Source organism: Sciurus carolinensis, chromosome 4 (assembly GCF_902686445.1).
Source record: "Sciurus carolinensis chromosome 4, mSciCar1.2, whole genome shotgun sequence".
In the NCBI taxonomy this organism is placed as follows: domain Eukaryota; kingdom Metazoa; phylum Chordata; class Mammalia; order Rodentia; family Sciuridae; genus Sciurus; species Sciurus carolinensis.
The window spans coordinates 18,131,845-18,147,430 of NC_062216.1; the positions used below are offsets into that span (position 1 = coordinate 18,131,845).

At 43.1% G+C, this 15,586-nt stretch overlaps 1 protein-coding gene across 1 annotated transcript in view; it reads left to right on the top strand.

Moving 5' to 3' along the window:
- LOC124982044 (PH and SEC7 domain-containing protein 3-like) overlaps window positions 1-9,816 on the top strand; it is a 419,607-nt gene extending 409,791 nt beyond the window's left edge. The window contains 1 exon segment of the mRNA XM_047548202.1: window positions 1,200-9,816. Within this exon segment, the coding sequence (XP_047404158.1) occupies window positions 1,200-1,415 (216 nt within the window). The 3' untranslated portion in view covers window positions 1,416-9,816.
- Window positions 9,817-15,586: the final 5,770 nt, after the last annotated feature.

Consider the following 15,586-nt stretch of genomic DNA (forward strand, 5'->3'; position numbering starts at 1 on the left):
TAGCCCAAGCTCAGGACCCTACTTTGAGACCCACCAAGCCCAGAGCAAATACAAGGGCTAGCAGCTTTCCCACTTTGAGGCAAAGAAACTTGGAGAGGTAGCACTTCACAGTTACTAAAAGTGACATGCCTAACTGTAATCTGACTAGAAAAGTCCCTGAAAGATATACAGTCTTAACAGAATTTGCCTGCCTTTGTTTGGACGATTTGTAACTGACATGTTCTTTTGTTTAGAAATAAAATGCTTTAAGTCTTTGTAAATTCTTCATGTGTGGAGGCAGCATGGTGAAAGACTTATTTTGACTAAAATATATCAAATCAAGAATCTGAGAACATTTCTATAAATCACAATATATAGATGGGGGGCTGCGCACACCCAAGATCCAAATGAGTGACTTCCGTAGAAACAGCATCAAAAACAGTGGTAGTTCAGACTAGAGGAAGGAAGTCTCTGCAGTGTTCTCGATGGTTAGAAAAAGGTAATGAGACCCAAGGAAATAGGGGAGCAAGGGATTGTTTGAACCCTGCTAGAATTCAATAAATAGTTGATGAAGGAGAATTTGTTGCATGAGAAAAGCATCTGAAAATAATTTAAAGTTGTGCAGACTTCGAGGTGTTACTAATAGCTGCTATTCATGATAGCCTGAGAATGAGGTGCGGGTAATTCCAGCAAAAAAAATGAAGTAAGTGGAGGGAAACCCAGAGCAGTTTCTGGAAAGAGCTGTGCTCCTTGGGGGCCTGGAGTGTATTTGTCATGGAAGGATCCCTCCCTCCAAATGAGTCTTTGCCAAGTTGGAAAGAATTAACAGCTGTATCCCAGACGGGGCCTAGGTCTCATGGAGGAGGCTCCAGTGACTACAGTACTGACCCACAGGAGCCATCCCAGAGTGACAGCAACCCCCTCCCTGGGCTAAGACCCTCTTGTTCCTGATTTGCTCAGGATACACGATTCCTCCATCCAGTAGCCGGTAACCCAGGTTGGCATTCCTTCAGAACCCAGAACAAATGCCTAATTTTCTATCTGAGTAAATCAATCAGTCGATCTCATAGCTCTTGCCCCATGAATTGTGTCAGTTCAGAAACGAAGTCAAGTCCTCCACAACCATTCAGTTCTTTGGGTGGTCCCCACACGAGGTGTGCCGCACACCTGCATTTGTGAGCAGTGTACTGACTCCCCTTCTTCTCCGACTTTCCCCTCAGAAAACCCGTTATGAAATGTACGTCAGCATTCTAAAAGAAGGCGGCAAGGAGCTCCTGAGTAGCGATGAAAGCGAGGCCGCGGGACTGAAGAAGTCGCACTCCAGTCCTTCGTTGAACCCGGAGTCATCCCCGATCACCGCCAAGGTCAAGCGTAACGTGTCCGAGAGGAAGGACCACCGACCTGAAACACCAAGCATTAAGCAAAAAGTTACTTAGGAGCCAATCTGCTGCCAGGAAGTGCTGGTCATGGAGCAAAATAGGGTTTTTCAAGATATTTCTGGTAATAATCCGTGAATATATTAAAAAAAAAAGTCTGTGACTAAATGGTGCATTAGTAACTTTTTATATTGTATATTTTTGTTAGTTTCTGTACAGGTTGTCTTTGCTCTTGATTTCTTTGCTTTAATGATTTTTTGCAACTTGATCACTAATGCACCTTTTTTGTGAGGGGGAGAAGATGGTGATTCCAGAATGAATTACGCATCCCTTCTCCTTTGGTTTTCTCGTTTGCACTCTGCTCAGTTGTTTTATGTATTCTCAAATCAACTGTTTGGTTTTTTTTTGTTTGTTTGTTTTTTTTTTTTTTTTTTTTAAGGTTAAAAATTTAATCCATTGTGTAACACTTAACTGGACAAACTTCGTAGTTTAGTAAATTCTAGCCAGAGTTAATATAAGCCTTTATATGTGAAATCTTGCCCAGTCACGGAGGTGAAGTTGAGTCCTCACAGATGCCCACGTGAGAGTTACGATGCTGGGGATCCAGGCGTTCCGGAGGGATGCAGCTCTGCGTGCACCCCAGCACTACTTGTTTGAGTTCTGACCCTGCCAGCAGCAGGGGAAGGAGGCACGAAGGTCACAGGACTGGAGAACCTAGGAACGCACATTAGCTTGCTTGAAGCGTGGACTCCATTCCAGTCAAGCAAGGGACAGAGGAAGAGAGCCGTCTTGCCACTGAAGGCTGAGGACACATTGATACCAAGCAAATTTTGTTTTCTAAATGATAGTGGCAATCATTGGCTCTTGGGAGCTGCAGCAGTAGACTTGTGTTTGGTCTGCAGGAAATTGTTACCTCACTCCCATAGGGTCTAGACTAGGAATCCAGAATCATCTCTATTGTTGATACCTTTCCATCCAGGAATATATTCTTTTTACTCGACATATATATATATATAGGCATGACGTCATCTCCTGGTTGTAAGAATGTTGGGGTTTTCCTTCCTAACAGAATAATGTTGAAAATGGAACCCCTTTTGCTCTTTCCTTAGTCAAGACAAAATAATGGAGCAAAAAGCAGCTGTAGCTGTTCAGCAGTGGATATTGATTCTCTAAGCAAAATCTGAAAATAATAGGGTGAATGAATTGTGGCTGGAAAATAGAGGAATCTTCTGATTGCATATGCAAAGTTTCTTAGTTTGTTCTTATGCCAGTCTCTGGACAGCTACTTTACATCAGTGTTAAACTTGCTCCTAAAATTTTTTGCCTATTTTAAATCATTTCTTTCTGTGTACTCAAAATAGGTTCTGTTCACCTTACAGTCATGAGCTCGTTTCAATAACAGACCCTTTGAAATTCTGGGTGATAAACAGAATATTCTCTTGTAGAGGAACAGGAGGGAGTGAATTTTAGGTCCCCAGTGACTTAAAGAACTTTTAGATTTCCACACCTTGAAACTGTTCCCTCAAGCTGTCATCTGCCCAAACAATCCAGCTTCAAAACTGACAGGATCACTTTCAATATTCTTTTCCCTCCCATAGGAATTTTCTCTACTTTTCCTTAGTTTATTATTGCAGGTACCGTGACCAAAGCATCTGCTGCTCTGCATGAATAGCACACTTCCAGTGGACTAGAGAAAACCCGCTAAGAAGTCACGGTAGTTCCTAGTGCTATATTGTTATGATGTACTCACATTTAGTTACAGGATTATTTATTAATGTTTACTTCCTTCACCTGTGTACATGTGCATATTTGCTGGTGTCCAGAGAAAAGCAACCCTCTCTGAGGTGGCAGTTGCTTGCTTTGTGGCATTTTGCCACACCTTTGAAAAACTCACTCTAACCTTGTTTAGGTAAAAAAGCAGTGGCTACATTTATGTGTCAGAACTGTGAAGCAAACACAGTAGTTAACCAGTATGGTCCATGTATCAGAATCATTTTTTCAGCTTCTTACTGAATCCAAGATTTCCACAAGCAAGTTGTCTTTCCTCTTAGAATCTGAAATATCAGTATTTGTTTTCTGCCTCAATACTTGTACTAGATGAGGGGGGAGAGGTACCTACACCATGTCATCTATGAACTTCAGTAACTGAAGAGAAATTAGCAACCCTGCCTGGCTTGAATGCATTTGCCCACAGTGTGTGTCTATGTATATAGGATGTCCGTGTGTTCCACTTAGAGTTTACCATGTGCATTGAATGGTACCTTGCTGAAGTATTTCTGACATTTAGTCTTGAAATACTTGGTTAGCATTAATCAGCACCACCACAGCACTGTTACTGTTAGGAGATTCACCAAGGCTAGCTCCGGGGACTCTGGATATGCTAATAGATAATCCCATGACAGGGGCACTTTTGAGGCTGCAGAATGCCACGTTTGCATAATTTATCCGTAAAAACAACACCTAGGCTCTTTTGTGAGTCAGGATCCCAGACGCCCCAGTGTGGTGCTGTCCATCTTCAGGGGATGGGCCGAGCGTGCCTCTTCCCTGTGGCCTCTGGAAGGAGCTGTGTTGTCAGTATCTGTAGCAGGCCGAGAGTTTGTCCCACGGTCAGAAAGGGCTCTGACTTGACTGAATTCCGAGTGTCCCTAGCTGCCACAGTTTCTTTTGTGATCATTTATTTCCTATGGTTTCTAGTCAGAAGAAATGGAAGATGTTTCCATCCACAGCAACGGCAAGCCCGTTGCCCACTTCACGGTACAGGGGAGCTCTCCTCCTTTCCTTTAAAAGGTACGCCCCCACCCCCGAACCCTGCCCTCCCCTTACCTCCTGCTCGCCCTACCTCAGTGCCCAGGAGCCTCGAGGTTTCTCTCCATGTGGGAAGTCATTATTCCTCATCACACAAATACTTTTAATATTGATTTCTAGTGTAGAAAATCTTGGTAAGGTAGCAGAAGACCATTGTGATGATCCTGGTGCAAAGCTGACCAAGTCAGTGGCCTGTGTACAGAATCCGTAGGTTTTGGGGTTTGCCCCATCTCATGCTGGCTCTTACAGGGAAGTGTCAGGGACTAAGTTATCAATCAAAACTGGCACACAGAGTCCTTTTTTATTGCCAGACTATAGGCATTTCTGAAGTGTTCTTTTTACAAACATCATTTACCTTACTCTTACTAATGTCTAATTAGACCAAGCAATACTTTTGTGCATTTTAATTAATCTCAGTAAAAGCAACTTGTGGGAGGGAGTCCTGATAGAAATAGTTCCTGGATTATCTGTACCTGTTTTGATTGCTCTTGGGTAAAGACATTTTCTCCTACAGCAGTCTCCTGCTATTCGCAAGAGCTTCCGTATTTTCTGGATCAGTGGTTACCCTATCCCGAAAGGTGAGGACCATTTCCTAGATAGAAGAGTCATTAGGGAACTAATCCTGGAAGAAGAAAACCTGGCTGTTTTTCAGGTTTATATTCTACCCTGTGGCCAAACCACAGAACTTTGTGTTGAGGGAGAATTTACATAAACAGCAGGGAAAGAGGCCTTTGGATGCCTAAGCACCAAGTTAGACAGAGTCTGGGACTGGCTGTCCTGTGCCTGCTCTGCCCTTTATCCTGAGATGAGACAGAACCTGGCTTGGTGGGACTTGTGCCTCTCCTCTGTCTTTTTACCTAATCCCTGGCAACTGGAAGGAAGTTGACCTTATAGACATCTGTTTCTCCCTTGCCCTCCTGTCAGGACCTTCTTGGGTTTAGTGAACTGCCCTTGGAATTTGAATTCTTTGGCATTTTTCTTTAGAGTCATCAGTTAAGCTTATTTGGGCCTCAGTTCACATAAGTTTCTTAGCTGTGGAGGCCTAAATCTCCATAGTTTGGCTCTTGTGGACTCAGTCAGATTTTTAGCAGGTCTTACTGTTAGCACAGAATGATCCCTTTACCTTTCACATGAGAAGAGTTCTTCTTCCCATTGCAAAACTAGCCCTTAAAAACAGTGAACCAAAGTGGCCTCCTGGCACTTGTCAAAAGATGAGTCTAATTTGTGAATGACAGTGCAGCTCTGGAGTTCTGTAGTATCTGCTTTCATTTCAGAGCATCCGAGTTACTCAGACAGAAATAGATCAGTCAGAGGCACACGAGCCCCCAGGGGCCTACCTGGCTCCAAAACTTCCTGGGTTTTTCACCCAGGCCAGGCTGCTGGTCTGCCCCCAGGTCAGCAGATCTCTCTCCACCTCTTCTGACATCTTACGTCATCAGGTCATTTCAAGGACTTTAGACATCACCACAAAATTATCCCAAGATAGATCACTGATAGTGGTAGAGAGGTGCTTTGTCACTGTTTGTCCGCTCAGACTCCTTTTCCATTTCTCACCCTTAAAAGGAGGATTGAAGTCCACAGGCATTCTCCTTTCATACTCACAGTATCACCCCAGACCCCACGCAGCAGCCTTCTGCTTAGGACAGTAATTGGCCCATTGCATGGAGAGAGAATGTCCTCCTGGAGAACGTCAGTAAATACTTGAATCTGCATGACAGTTTGTCAACTTGAATGCAACAGCAAGGAAACTTTGCAAGTTAATTGTATATACAGTAGGTTTCCTTAGGTCTCTCTGGCTCATCCTTTGTAATTTATGTGTGTATCTGTTGTATTGCAGCTTGTGGAAAATATTTGTATTGACAGTATGTCAGATGTCAAAGAAAATGCTTTCTGTCACCTGCCAACGTTGTGTTTGTGGGTATTTATAGTTGTATGTATGTACATGCATCAATGTATAGATTGTGTATCAGTATATGGTAAAATGTACATCAAAATTATTTTTGTCCTTAATAACCAGTGTGATATGAAAAGCAAGTAAAAACCTCATAGGATTGATTCTATGGTACAATTGTTGAGAGTACATATAGTGATATTGTTTTATTAAACTTAAATTCAAATGATATTTTGATTAAATTTTTAATGAGACTAGAAAATTCCACCTTTGAGCTTTGAATCACCAGGGCAAAAACGACTTTGAGCTAACTTTAAGAATCTATGGACATGTACAGTGTGCAATACCGAGGGGATAGCTCATTGTAATTTGTGAAATACACAAAGAAAAGGGGGGGAAGGCAGCCTGTGCAGTCTTAGTGATGTTAGCAGTAAGAGCACTTAACTGTAATGTTAAACTGACAATTTTGGGCTTATTACAAAATGTGATGCTTTAGAGCACACGTTCTTTATTGTTGTAATTAGTCCAGAAAATATATAGTTTTCAGAATTAAGTAAGTACCCACTATACCGTTTATGTACCTGTGTATATCTTACAGTAGATGATACCACTCTCCTGGTGCCAGATCTTACCCTTTTTGCTTTAAAGAAATATCACAAATGCTGAAGTATATCAGGGCATCCCAAGATCGGGTACTGTATTCCAGGTTCGCAGGTGCACAAATCAGCAGCTATGTCACAGGTGAAAGGACTTTAGGACCAGGTTAAAACTTTATTTAATATTTTTATACTTAGGTCTCTTTTTCCTGCCTCTCCCCAAAGAAGAGCCACTGGCCTTAGTTGTTTGACCTTATTGCTTATATTATAGAGTGTAAATAGATAACTAGAGACTAAAATTTTATTAACCAGCATGTTTGGTGTATTTAAAGCAGCGACTGAGTGTGTCTGAGTGAGTGGCTGAGTGCAGTGTCTTTTGTTGAACACGCTGCCTCACGTCTTTGTATCTGATGCAGAGAATTGGAATTGTGGGGAGGGAGACGAATCTCCAGCTCCAGGCTGCAGTAGTGTGTTGGTAGGTACACTTGAGTTTTTTATTATTATTAACTCTACAGTCTCAAACTATTTTTGCAAATATATCATATTTCCTAATTTTTTCTTGACGTGCAGTGGACTGGCTCTCCAATTGATCGGCAGGGTCTTAGTTCTGCAAGAGAATTTCCTTGTAAGAATTATTTGTGATTTGCAGAAAAATAGCCATTTGATTCAGAAATCATATAGAAAAGGAGTAGTAGAAATCAAAAGTTTTATTTTGGGCCTTAGTCATTTGAAATGTTTGGACCTTAATATAAAGCCATGGAGGTTACATAGCCAAGTAACCATTTGACATGGATAATAATATCCACTCTATAGAGAGTATATATGCACATTGATTTTTAATGCTATTAGGATACTGTTAATAAGCTTTAGGAACAAGAGTAATTAGACCAAATGAAGTGGAGGGAGTGCAGTATCTGCCTTCCATAGGGTAACCATGCATGTGTTCAGTCTTCTGCTCCTAAGAGATTCAGTTTATGGTCCCCTTGGGTGTGTTAGGGGAAAGTGGATACATCTGGGACCTCATCTGTGTACACCTGCTTGGACACAAGCACACACAGTGAGTCGATACCAACATAAGACCTTCAGACACACCAGGCCAGAGTGCTTTTGGAGAGGTAATGAATGAAGGGGGTGGAAGCTGCACCACAAACGCTTTCCAAGCACTAGGGAGGAATCAGAGCTATAGCGTCTGACCCTGAGATGCACTGCATTTTTAAAAAAGAAGAAAAGGGTTACCTGTTACATCCTTCCTGGTGGGCCACTAACCTTCCTGTAAGTCCCAAGCAGCAGCTCTCCAGCACTCCTTGGTAGCCTGGGTGAAATTCTAGAAAGCTGGCGTGCACCACTTTCCAGCATGGCCAAGCTGCTTGCTCTGCAGATTGTTTGTTGGAGCAAGGAGTGCAAATGGATAAACCACCAAGCCTGTTGCCTAGGAGCAGTAGAGGAGGACTGTCCGCACTCGCCTCCAAGCTGTGCTGGCGAGAGCCTGCGTCGAGGATGGAAGTGGGAAGGAACCTAACAAAACTGCATTTCCCTTTGCAGGGTGGAGAGCTGAGCTCTCACTAATAGTATTATAAAAATAAGCACCTTAACTTCAATTCCTGAAAACATTGGTTAATGGAGAGAATTTTGGAGTTTCACTTAGTATTTCCTCATCAATCTGCGTTAAGACTTTGGATGCTCCTAGGAGAGTCCCAGCCACAAGGCTCAATGAAGGACCACACTGCAGGTCTGAGGCTCACTGCTCTGAACCCTGAGTCCCAGGGTACTGCAGAGGGTGATACTATCCCCTCTCTGGAGCTTCTCCCCTGGCCTTCCACTCCACTTGGGCTTCTACTGAGCAGCAAGCACATCCTGGGTTTCACATGCCTTAGGAATTCCAGTAAGCTGACCCTACTAAGGCAAAATACCAACTCGGGAGAGTGACTAAGCCACTGAGGGTGGCACATGACAAAGGTAATGAGAAAAATTCTCTGCCTGAAGTTAAGTCCACACATTTTGCCTTTGCAAGAAACAAACTGACGCTTTGAGCTCTAGGCAGGGTTAGATGATACCTTTGCCTTTGCACCTAGGTTTCCAGAAATTGATCGTATTTCATTTCTGTGGGAAGGGCCAAGGAACACTAAACTTGCTCAGTAATTCTGCTCTGTCCAGGTGAGAGCCATTGGGTAAAGGCCTCCATGCCTCCCTGCATTCTCTTCTACCTCAAGTTTTAGGAACCCATTTCTAAAACAGAAATTTACACAAGTAGAGAACCCATACTGTCAGCCTTGGTTACTGTGGGACATGCAGAAGGGTAGTAGTTTTGTATCCTTCAGTATAAAATAAAATTTTAAATTTTCCAACTTATTAACTGGATTATTTTCACTGTGGCTGAAACAAATTGGCAAGGTGGAACATTCCTTTACCTTCAAAGTTTTCTCCACCAATCACTTCAGTTTCATTGTCGTCTTGGTGCCATATGTCCCCTGCAAATTGTGAAAGTAATTAGTGACAAAATAGCAGCCTACTCCTTTTCAGTGGCCAGACTGTCAGCATGAGCAGGTTGGGGTAAGCCAGTGGTACCGTATCATATACTGGAAACCTGTTCCTTTATATTACCCACCAGATCCCAGAAGTGCCATCTAGAAATCAGTGGCATTTATGGTGGTCATCTTTTGAATGGAACAGTAGTTTATGTGGATATTGTTAAAGTGTTTAAAGTATATTTTGAAAATTAAGTTTACATTTTACAGTTGCTTTATTTTTTATTAAAATAGTTGTATATAAATATCACCCTATTTCACTGTTATTAAAGTAAACCTTGTAGACAAGTGGGTCACCTGATATGTATAGAAGCTGTGATATTATATAGTACACTTCTCTATTGTGTAAATGTTCAAGAATATAACTGTTCCTGTTGTTTTTATAAGCTGGGGGTATTTTGTTGTTTTACAACAACAAAATGTTATCGCATTTAAAATGGTTTTTATGTAATAGAAATCATGCAAAATAGTTGAAGGATTTAAAATTCTGTATATGGTATATGTAAATGTACAAACTTTAGAAAGAAATAAATCCAACAGATTTCAATCATTTGGGGGATGTTTTTATTTGCTTATCTGAGCAACTAGAATTAAACCTTTAAAAAAAAAATCAGAACACCCTGCACCCCTCCATGCAAACACAAGTGGCCGAGGTAGTTGAATGAGGTGGTGGTAACATGACACCTCCGCGGACTTCTGTGAAGATCTGTGTTTGCACAGAGATGTTGGTGGCCACTACTGGACTTCAGGGCCTCTTGTCATAAGTGGGGTTGGGGGAGGGCCTTGAGCAGGGGAGGAACAAATGAACTTTTTGAAGCAATTTCAAGACTCATTTGCACTCTCCTTTACTTCTCATCAAAGCAAAGGGACCCTGGAGTTAATTATTCTCCTGAAATGCAAATGCTGTTCCCCAAATCACTGCTTTATTGTGGCTAATATGTACCTTTGTGTTCTCGGATGAAACCTAATGTTCAAAATAAGATCTGTTGACTTGGAAAATGAAAAATAAAATTCCGCCCAAACTGCCGAATATTGGAGAAGGATGTCTTGTGTTTGGGGGTCTGGGCTTTTGGAAAGGAGGTCACTGGTTACATCCTTTTAAACATAAATGAGTGCTGCCTGGTAGAGACCAAAACTGCTATGATGTATGAATCTCGAAGAAATGAAACCTTTGTGGGGGAGGGGGAGTGAGCCACAACCTTCAAAATATCCCTTTGGCTTCCACCTAAACTCCCATTTTGGAACGTAGAACTCAGATACGAATCCCTGTCTGCCCAGTTGCCTGTTCATTGTCTATCTTGTCATATTCTCTGTGTCACACAGCTAATAATATTAGAACCAGAGGCGCTGTAAAGATCATTTATAAGGATGAACATTCATAAGAGGAAACTAAAACCCAAGGCTAATTAAGATATTACAAGGAAGTCACTAGCAACTCTGCTGTCTCATCTCTAGATTAATTCTATTCAACAATGCTGGGAGATTCACCAGTGAGACTGTCAAATGTTATTGAAAATTTGGGTCAGCTGAGAATAAAACCAACCTGGTCAAGAACAAAGAAAATTACGTTTGTTTGGGATCAATTAGGATTGCAATCTAGGAAAACAGAATCAAGCGGTCTTAAAAATGTACTCTTGAGATTTTACAAAATGACAGCTTTAAACTCCAAGGGGGTTGGAAATTATATCACTTTTAATCAAAAACTATGCCTGGTGCTGGTAAAAGTTAAGCTGTTTTGTAAGAAAGGAATTGGTCTCTAGAAAGTTTGGGGAAGGGGGACCCTTGTATAGAAGTTTAGCCAGCAGAGGTTAACTTTTGAAGGTCAGCTCACACCCAGGGGTGGCATGTCTGCAGCCCAGTCAAAGGTCCCCTTGCTGCCTGAGATCTGATTAGCAGTGTGAGTTTGCTGCTCTGCAGATCAGTGAGTGAGCTTGACACTAACTCTGGGCATATTTTTCGAGTGAACAGGAATCAAAGTAGCACTTATTGGAAGCCCGCATTTGTTTCTAGGAAGACCCATTTCAGACTGCATTCATTTCCTATTTCGTAAGACTGGTACATTAGGAAGATGCAGGAGACACAATATCTGGACCTTAACAAGGGTTTTGACATGGTCTTTAATGATAGGTGTCTGGGCAAAATGAAGTCTGATCTGGGTGGTAGTTCAGTGGGTGGGCGGGTAAGCGCTTGAACAGAGCTAATTGAAGGATGCCTCGTACCAACCTGGAATAGTATTTCTCGTGTCCTGCTGCAAAGCCTGCCTTTGGCCCCATCTGTTCAACATTCTAATTAATAACTTGACAGAAGCCACAGAAGGCGAATTTTTGAAAAATGGGTATGTCATAATGCTGGGAGAGAATGATTATATTAAATGACAGAATCAGGATTCGAAACAAATCTCATCAGGCTGAGTAATGGGGGCAAATTAGCAACATGAAAGGGAATTGGGTGTCAGATCTTGCACTTCCGTTTAGAAACACAATTACACAAGGTAGAGATGGGACCTGGAGTTTAGCAGAACACGAGCACGTGGCGGGGAGAGCCTCCAATTCACAGCAAACTCAGCGGAAGGCACCAGAGAGCCCTAGCCACCTCTCCGACCGTGTTCATGTGTTTGGTTTCTCAAGGAAGATGAGTTGGGCCGCTCTTGACACCAGTGAGACTAAACCTGGATGAGCTGCCTGAGACTTCTTGGCAGGTCCCAAACCAGAGTGTGCAAAAGCAGCAGCCACCATGGCAACGTACGCAGACTGGAATGAGAGGGACATGGGAACTGTCTGAACCACGGATGACTGAGCCATGACAGCTTGGGAGACTGCTTCTAAAGGCGTCCACGAGTTTGACTTGGGAGAGAAACAGGAACGGTCTTGTCTCGATGAGGGGTTTGACTGCAACAGAGGAGTGGAACCCATAAACAGCTCCATACGGAAAGGAGAGGTTCCTGTGTTCAAGGCTGCCGGTGACTGACAAGCTGTCTGCAGGGGGAAGCTGGGTGGGCACTGGGCATCCCCTTGGGAATACAGGGGAGTAAAGCATCAGGTGGGTTGTGGAACCGTCATTAGGATGACATGACATTATTCAAAGTTCTTAGTACGTATGTGCCTAGGGCTCTGCTAAACACTTAGCATGGGTTCTCTGTATGTGACCTTTTCTCACACTGCTGTGATGCAGCCGCAGTATATGCCCCATCGTAGAGTCCAGAGAAAGGCCGCCATCCTGCAGCCTCTGCAGAATGTAGAACGCCTCGGTACATCTACTTTGAACTATGAAAGTCAGAGCTGTGACCACTACCTTATTTATCAGCCCCAGACCTGGATGCAGTGACTCCATGCATGGGACCAGGAAGGTGTCACCCAGGAGGATCTGGCAGTAAAAAATAACCCCTTTCACTCCACAGTGGAATTGGTAGATTAAAAAATCAAAACGCCTGACTCTCACCCAAGAATTCTGATTGAATGGCTCTGGAATGAGACTGGGTGCTGGGACTCTCAAAAGCGTCCTGTATGACAGCCAGGCTTGGAAAGCACTTCCTTGGAGCTTGGCAACTCAGTGTGCTCCTGCCGCATCTCCAGGGAACTCTTGGGAAGAGTAGGCTGCCCCTTCCCAGACCCAGGGAGGCAGCTAGATTCTGCTTTCAACCAGCTCCCCAGCTGGTCGTATGCCTCAGAGCTTGAGAAGTATGCTGCCTCCCCTCCTCCCAGGGTAGGCCCGAAGCACAGAGCAGCATTGCCTGGGGGCTTGTTGGAAATTCACTGCTCTGCCCTCCCCCAGACCTGTGGGATCACGGTGCGGGGGCGCGTGGGTTGGGGAGGGAGGCCTCCGAGTGATGCCATTGTCTATGAAGTTTGAGATCCAGTACTTCCGAGTTCCTCACCTGCTATAGGAGCCTTCATTCGCCAAAAGAGCCATTATTGTGCTGGATGCGGGGCTGCCCATTGTCCCTTGTGACTCTTAGCTGTCCTGGTGATAAAGGGAGACCAGACCATCACTGTCCAGGAATGTAACTTGGACAGTGCTGCAGAGTGGCCAGAGGGCTCCCTCACATGCAGAAGTGGAGAAGTCCAAGCTGGGTGTGGTGGTTCACGCCTGTAATCCCAGTGGCTCAGGAGACTGAGGCAGGAGGATGGCAAGTTCAAAGCCAGCCTCAACAACTTAGTGAGACCCTGTCACAAGATGAAGAATAAAAAGGGTTGGGATGTGGCTCTGTGGTTAAGTGCTCCTGAGTTCAATCCCCAGTCCAAAAAAAAAAAAAAAGCAAGGAACCCCTGACCCAGTCTCTTGCAGGCAGGTCTCCTTCCTGGCCCACTTATGGCCCCACCCAGAGGCCCCTGGCTCAGTCTACATGGGCCCCACAAAATGACCCCCTTCCATCAATACGTATTGCTGCCCATACTTTAAGGACACTTTACCCTCCTTTGCTAGGCAACTTCCTCGTTACTTAGAGTTAATTCTCCTCTAAGCGCATGGTGCACGATCTGGCCACACTGCTGAAGTTTGCAAGTGGCATTAATAATCTTCTTTAGGCAGGTCTACAGTGGAATTCAAATTATAATTTGGATTTCACTTAGCTCCTCAAAGGCAGAAACCCGTGCCTTGCTCATCTTAATGCAAGCTACTGAGCCATGTATGTGGCATCCCAAGTAGCTGCTCAATAAATACATGTTGGACAGAATCAAAATGAGAGGCATTAGATGATACTAAGTCACATCTTTCCACTAAGGTCACCTGCAGTCTCTTCCCTACTGCACAGACTGCCTTGCCAGTATGAACTTAGGGTTTGGCCCTGCTCTCCTGGGCAGTGTGGAAGGTGCCTCATAGGCTGGCTGCTCAGCCTCCCTGCCACTTTCTGATTGTGTCAGTAGAGCACAGTGGTTAAGAACAGGATTCTGGGGTACAAAGGAGCTGCTTTTAACTCCCTAATCTGCCGCTTAGCTGGCTGGGTGACCTCTAGAGGTTACCTAGTCTTGTACTTGTTTCCAATTAGAGAATATTATGCTAAGTAAAATAAGCCAATCCCAAAAAACCAAAGGTCGAATGTTTTCCCTGATAAGTGGATGATGATATTTCGTGGGGGTTTGGGGTGGGGGTGAGAGAAGAATGAAGGAACTTTACATTATATAGAAGGAAATGAGAGGGAGGGGGTATGAAAAATGGTGGAATGAGACAGACATCATGATCCTATGTACATGTATGATCACACGAATGGTATGAATCTACATCATGTCCAACCTCATGTACAATCATAGAAATGAAAAGATGTACCCCATTTGTGTGCAATGAATCAAAAGGCAGTCTGTAAAAAAATTTTAAAAATAATTTAAAAAAATAAATATATAAAATGTGAAGAATGGCACCTAATTCACTTCAGACTGTTGGGGCTTAGAAAACGATACACCAAAGTAGGGCTTCAGAGATTCCTGTCCCAAGAACGGCCATAGAAATAGGATTCTTTTTTTAAGTGAGCCACAGAAATAAGAACCCCTTCTCCCCCAAAGCTAGTCACAAAACTTGGAAATATGACTTAACCCTTTCCCCACCCTTCGGGTAGAGTTGGTCATAAGGAGACTCTCTGACCTGCCTCTCCTGATGGCGGTCATAAGACCCTCATTCCAGGAGGGGTCCTGTCCACACCCAGGAGGAAGGAATTGCCACACCAGGAGCCCTGTTGCTATCGCCATCTGATCAGAACCCCTGTGCACACCATGTTTCTGCAGCACTATTCAAGGTCCCAGGCTTCCAATCTGCTGCACAGTTGCCGAGGTCTGTAATTTTCTGTATTTGTGATTATGGCTATTCTTTTTTTAGATATCTTTTTTAGTTGTCAATGGATGTTTATTTTATTTATATGCAGTGCTGAGAATTGAACCCAGTGCCTCACACATGCTAGGTAGGTGCTCTACCACTGAGCTGCCGTTCTAGCCCTGGTTATAGGTTTTCTTTTTTTCTTTTTTTTTTTTTTTAACATCTTTCTAATATAAACTATGAGAAAGCAATTCTGATTTAATGGAAGAGATGTGCCAAAAGATTCAAGATTGATGTTATCCATTATTAGTATAACTCTTCTAATAGGTGTGAAGTATTATCTCCCTGTGTCTTGACTTACGTGTCTCGCTAAGGACTAAGGTCAAACATCGGTTCATGCACTATTGGCCATTTGTGCATCATCGTTGAAGAAATTTCCATTCGAATCTTTTGCCCTTCCAATTGTTTGTCTGATTATTGTGAAGTTGTGGGAATTCTTAATAAATTCTGTATAGCAAACACTTACCAGCTCTACAATCTGCAAAAATAATAATAATAATAATAATAATAACATTCCATTTTGTGGGTTCTTTTCACCTTCTAGATAATTCTTACTTATTTGGAGTTTTTTTTGTTTTGTTTTGTTTGTTTTTTAGTTTTGTGTTCATTCTG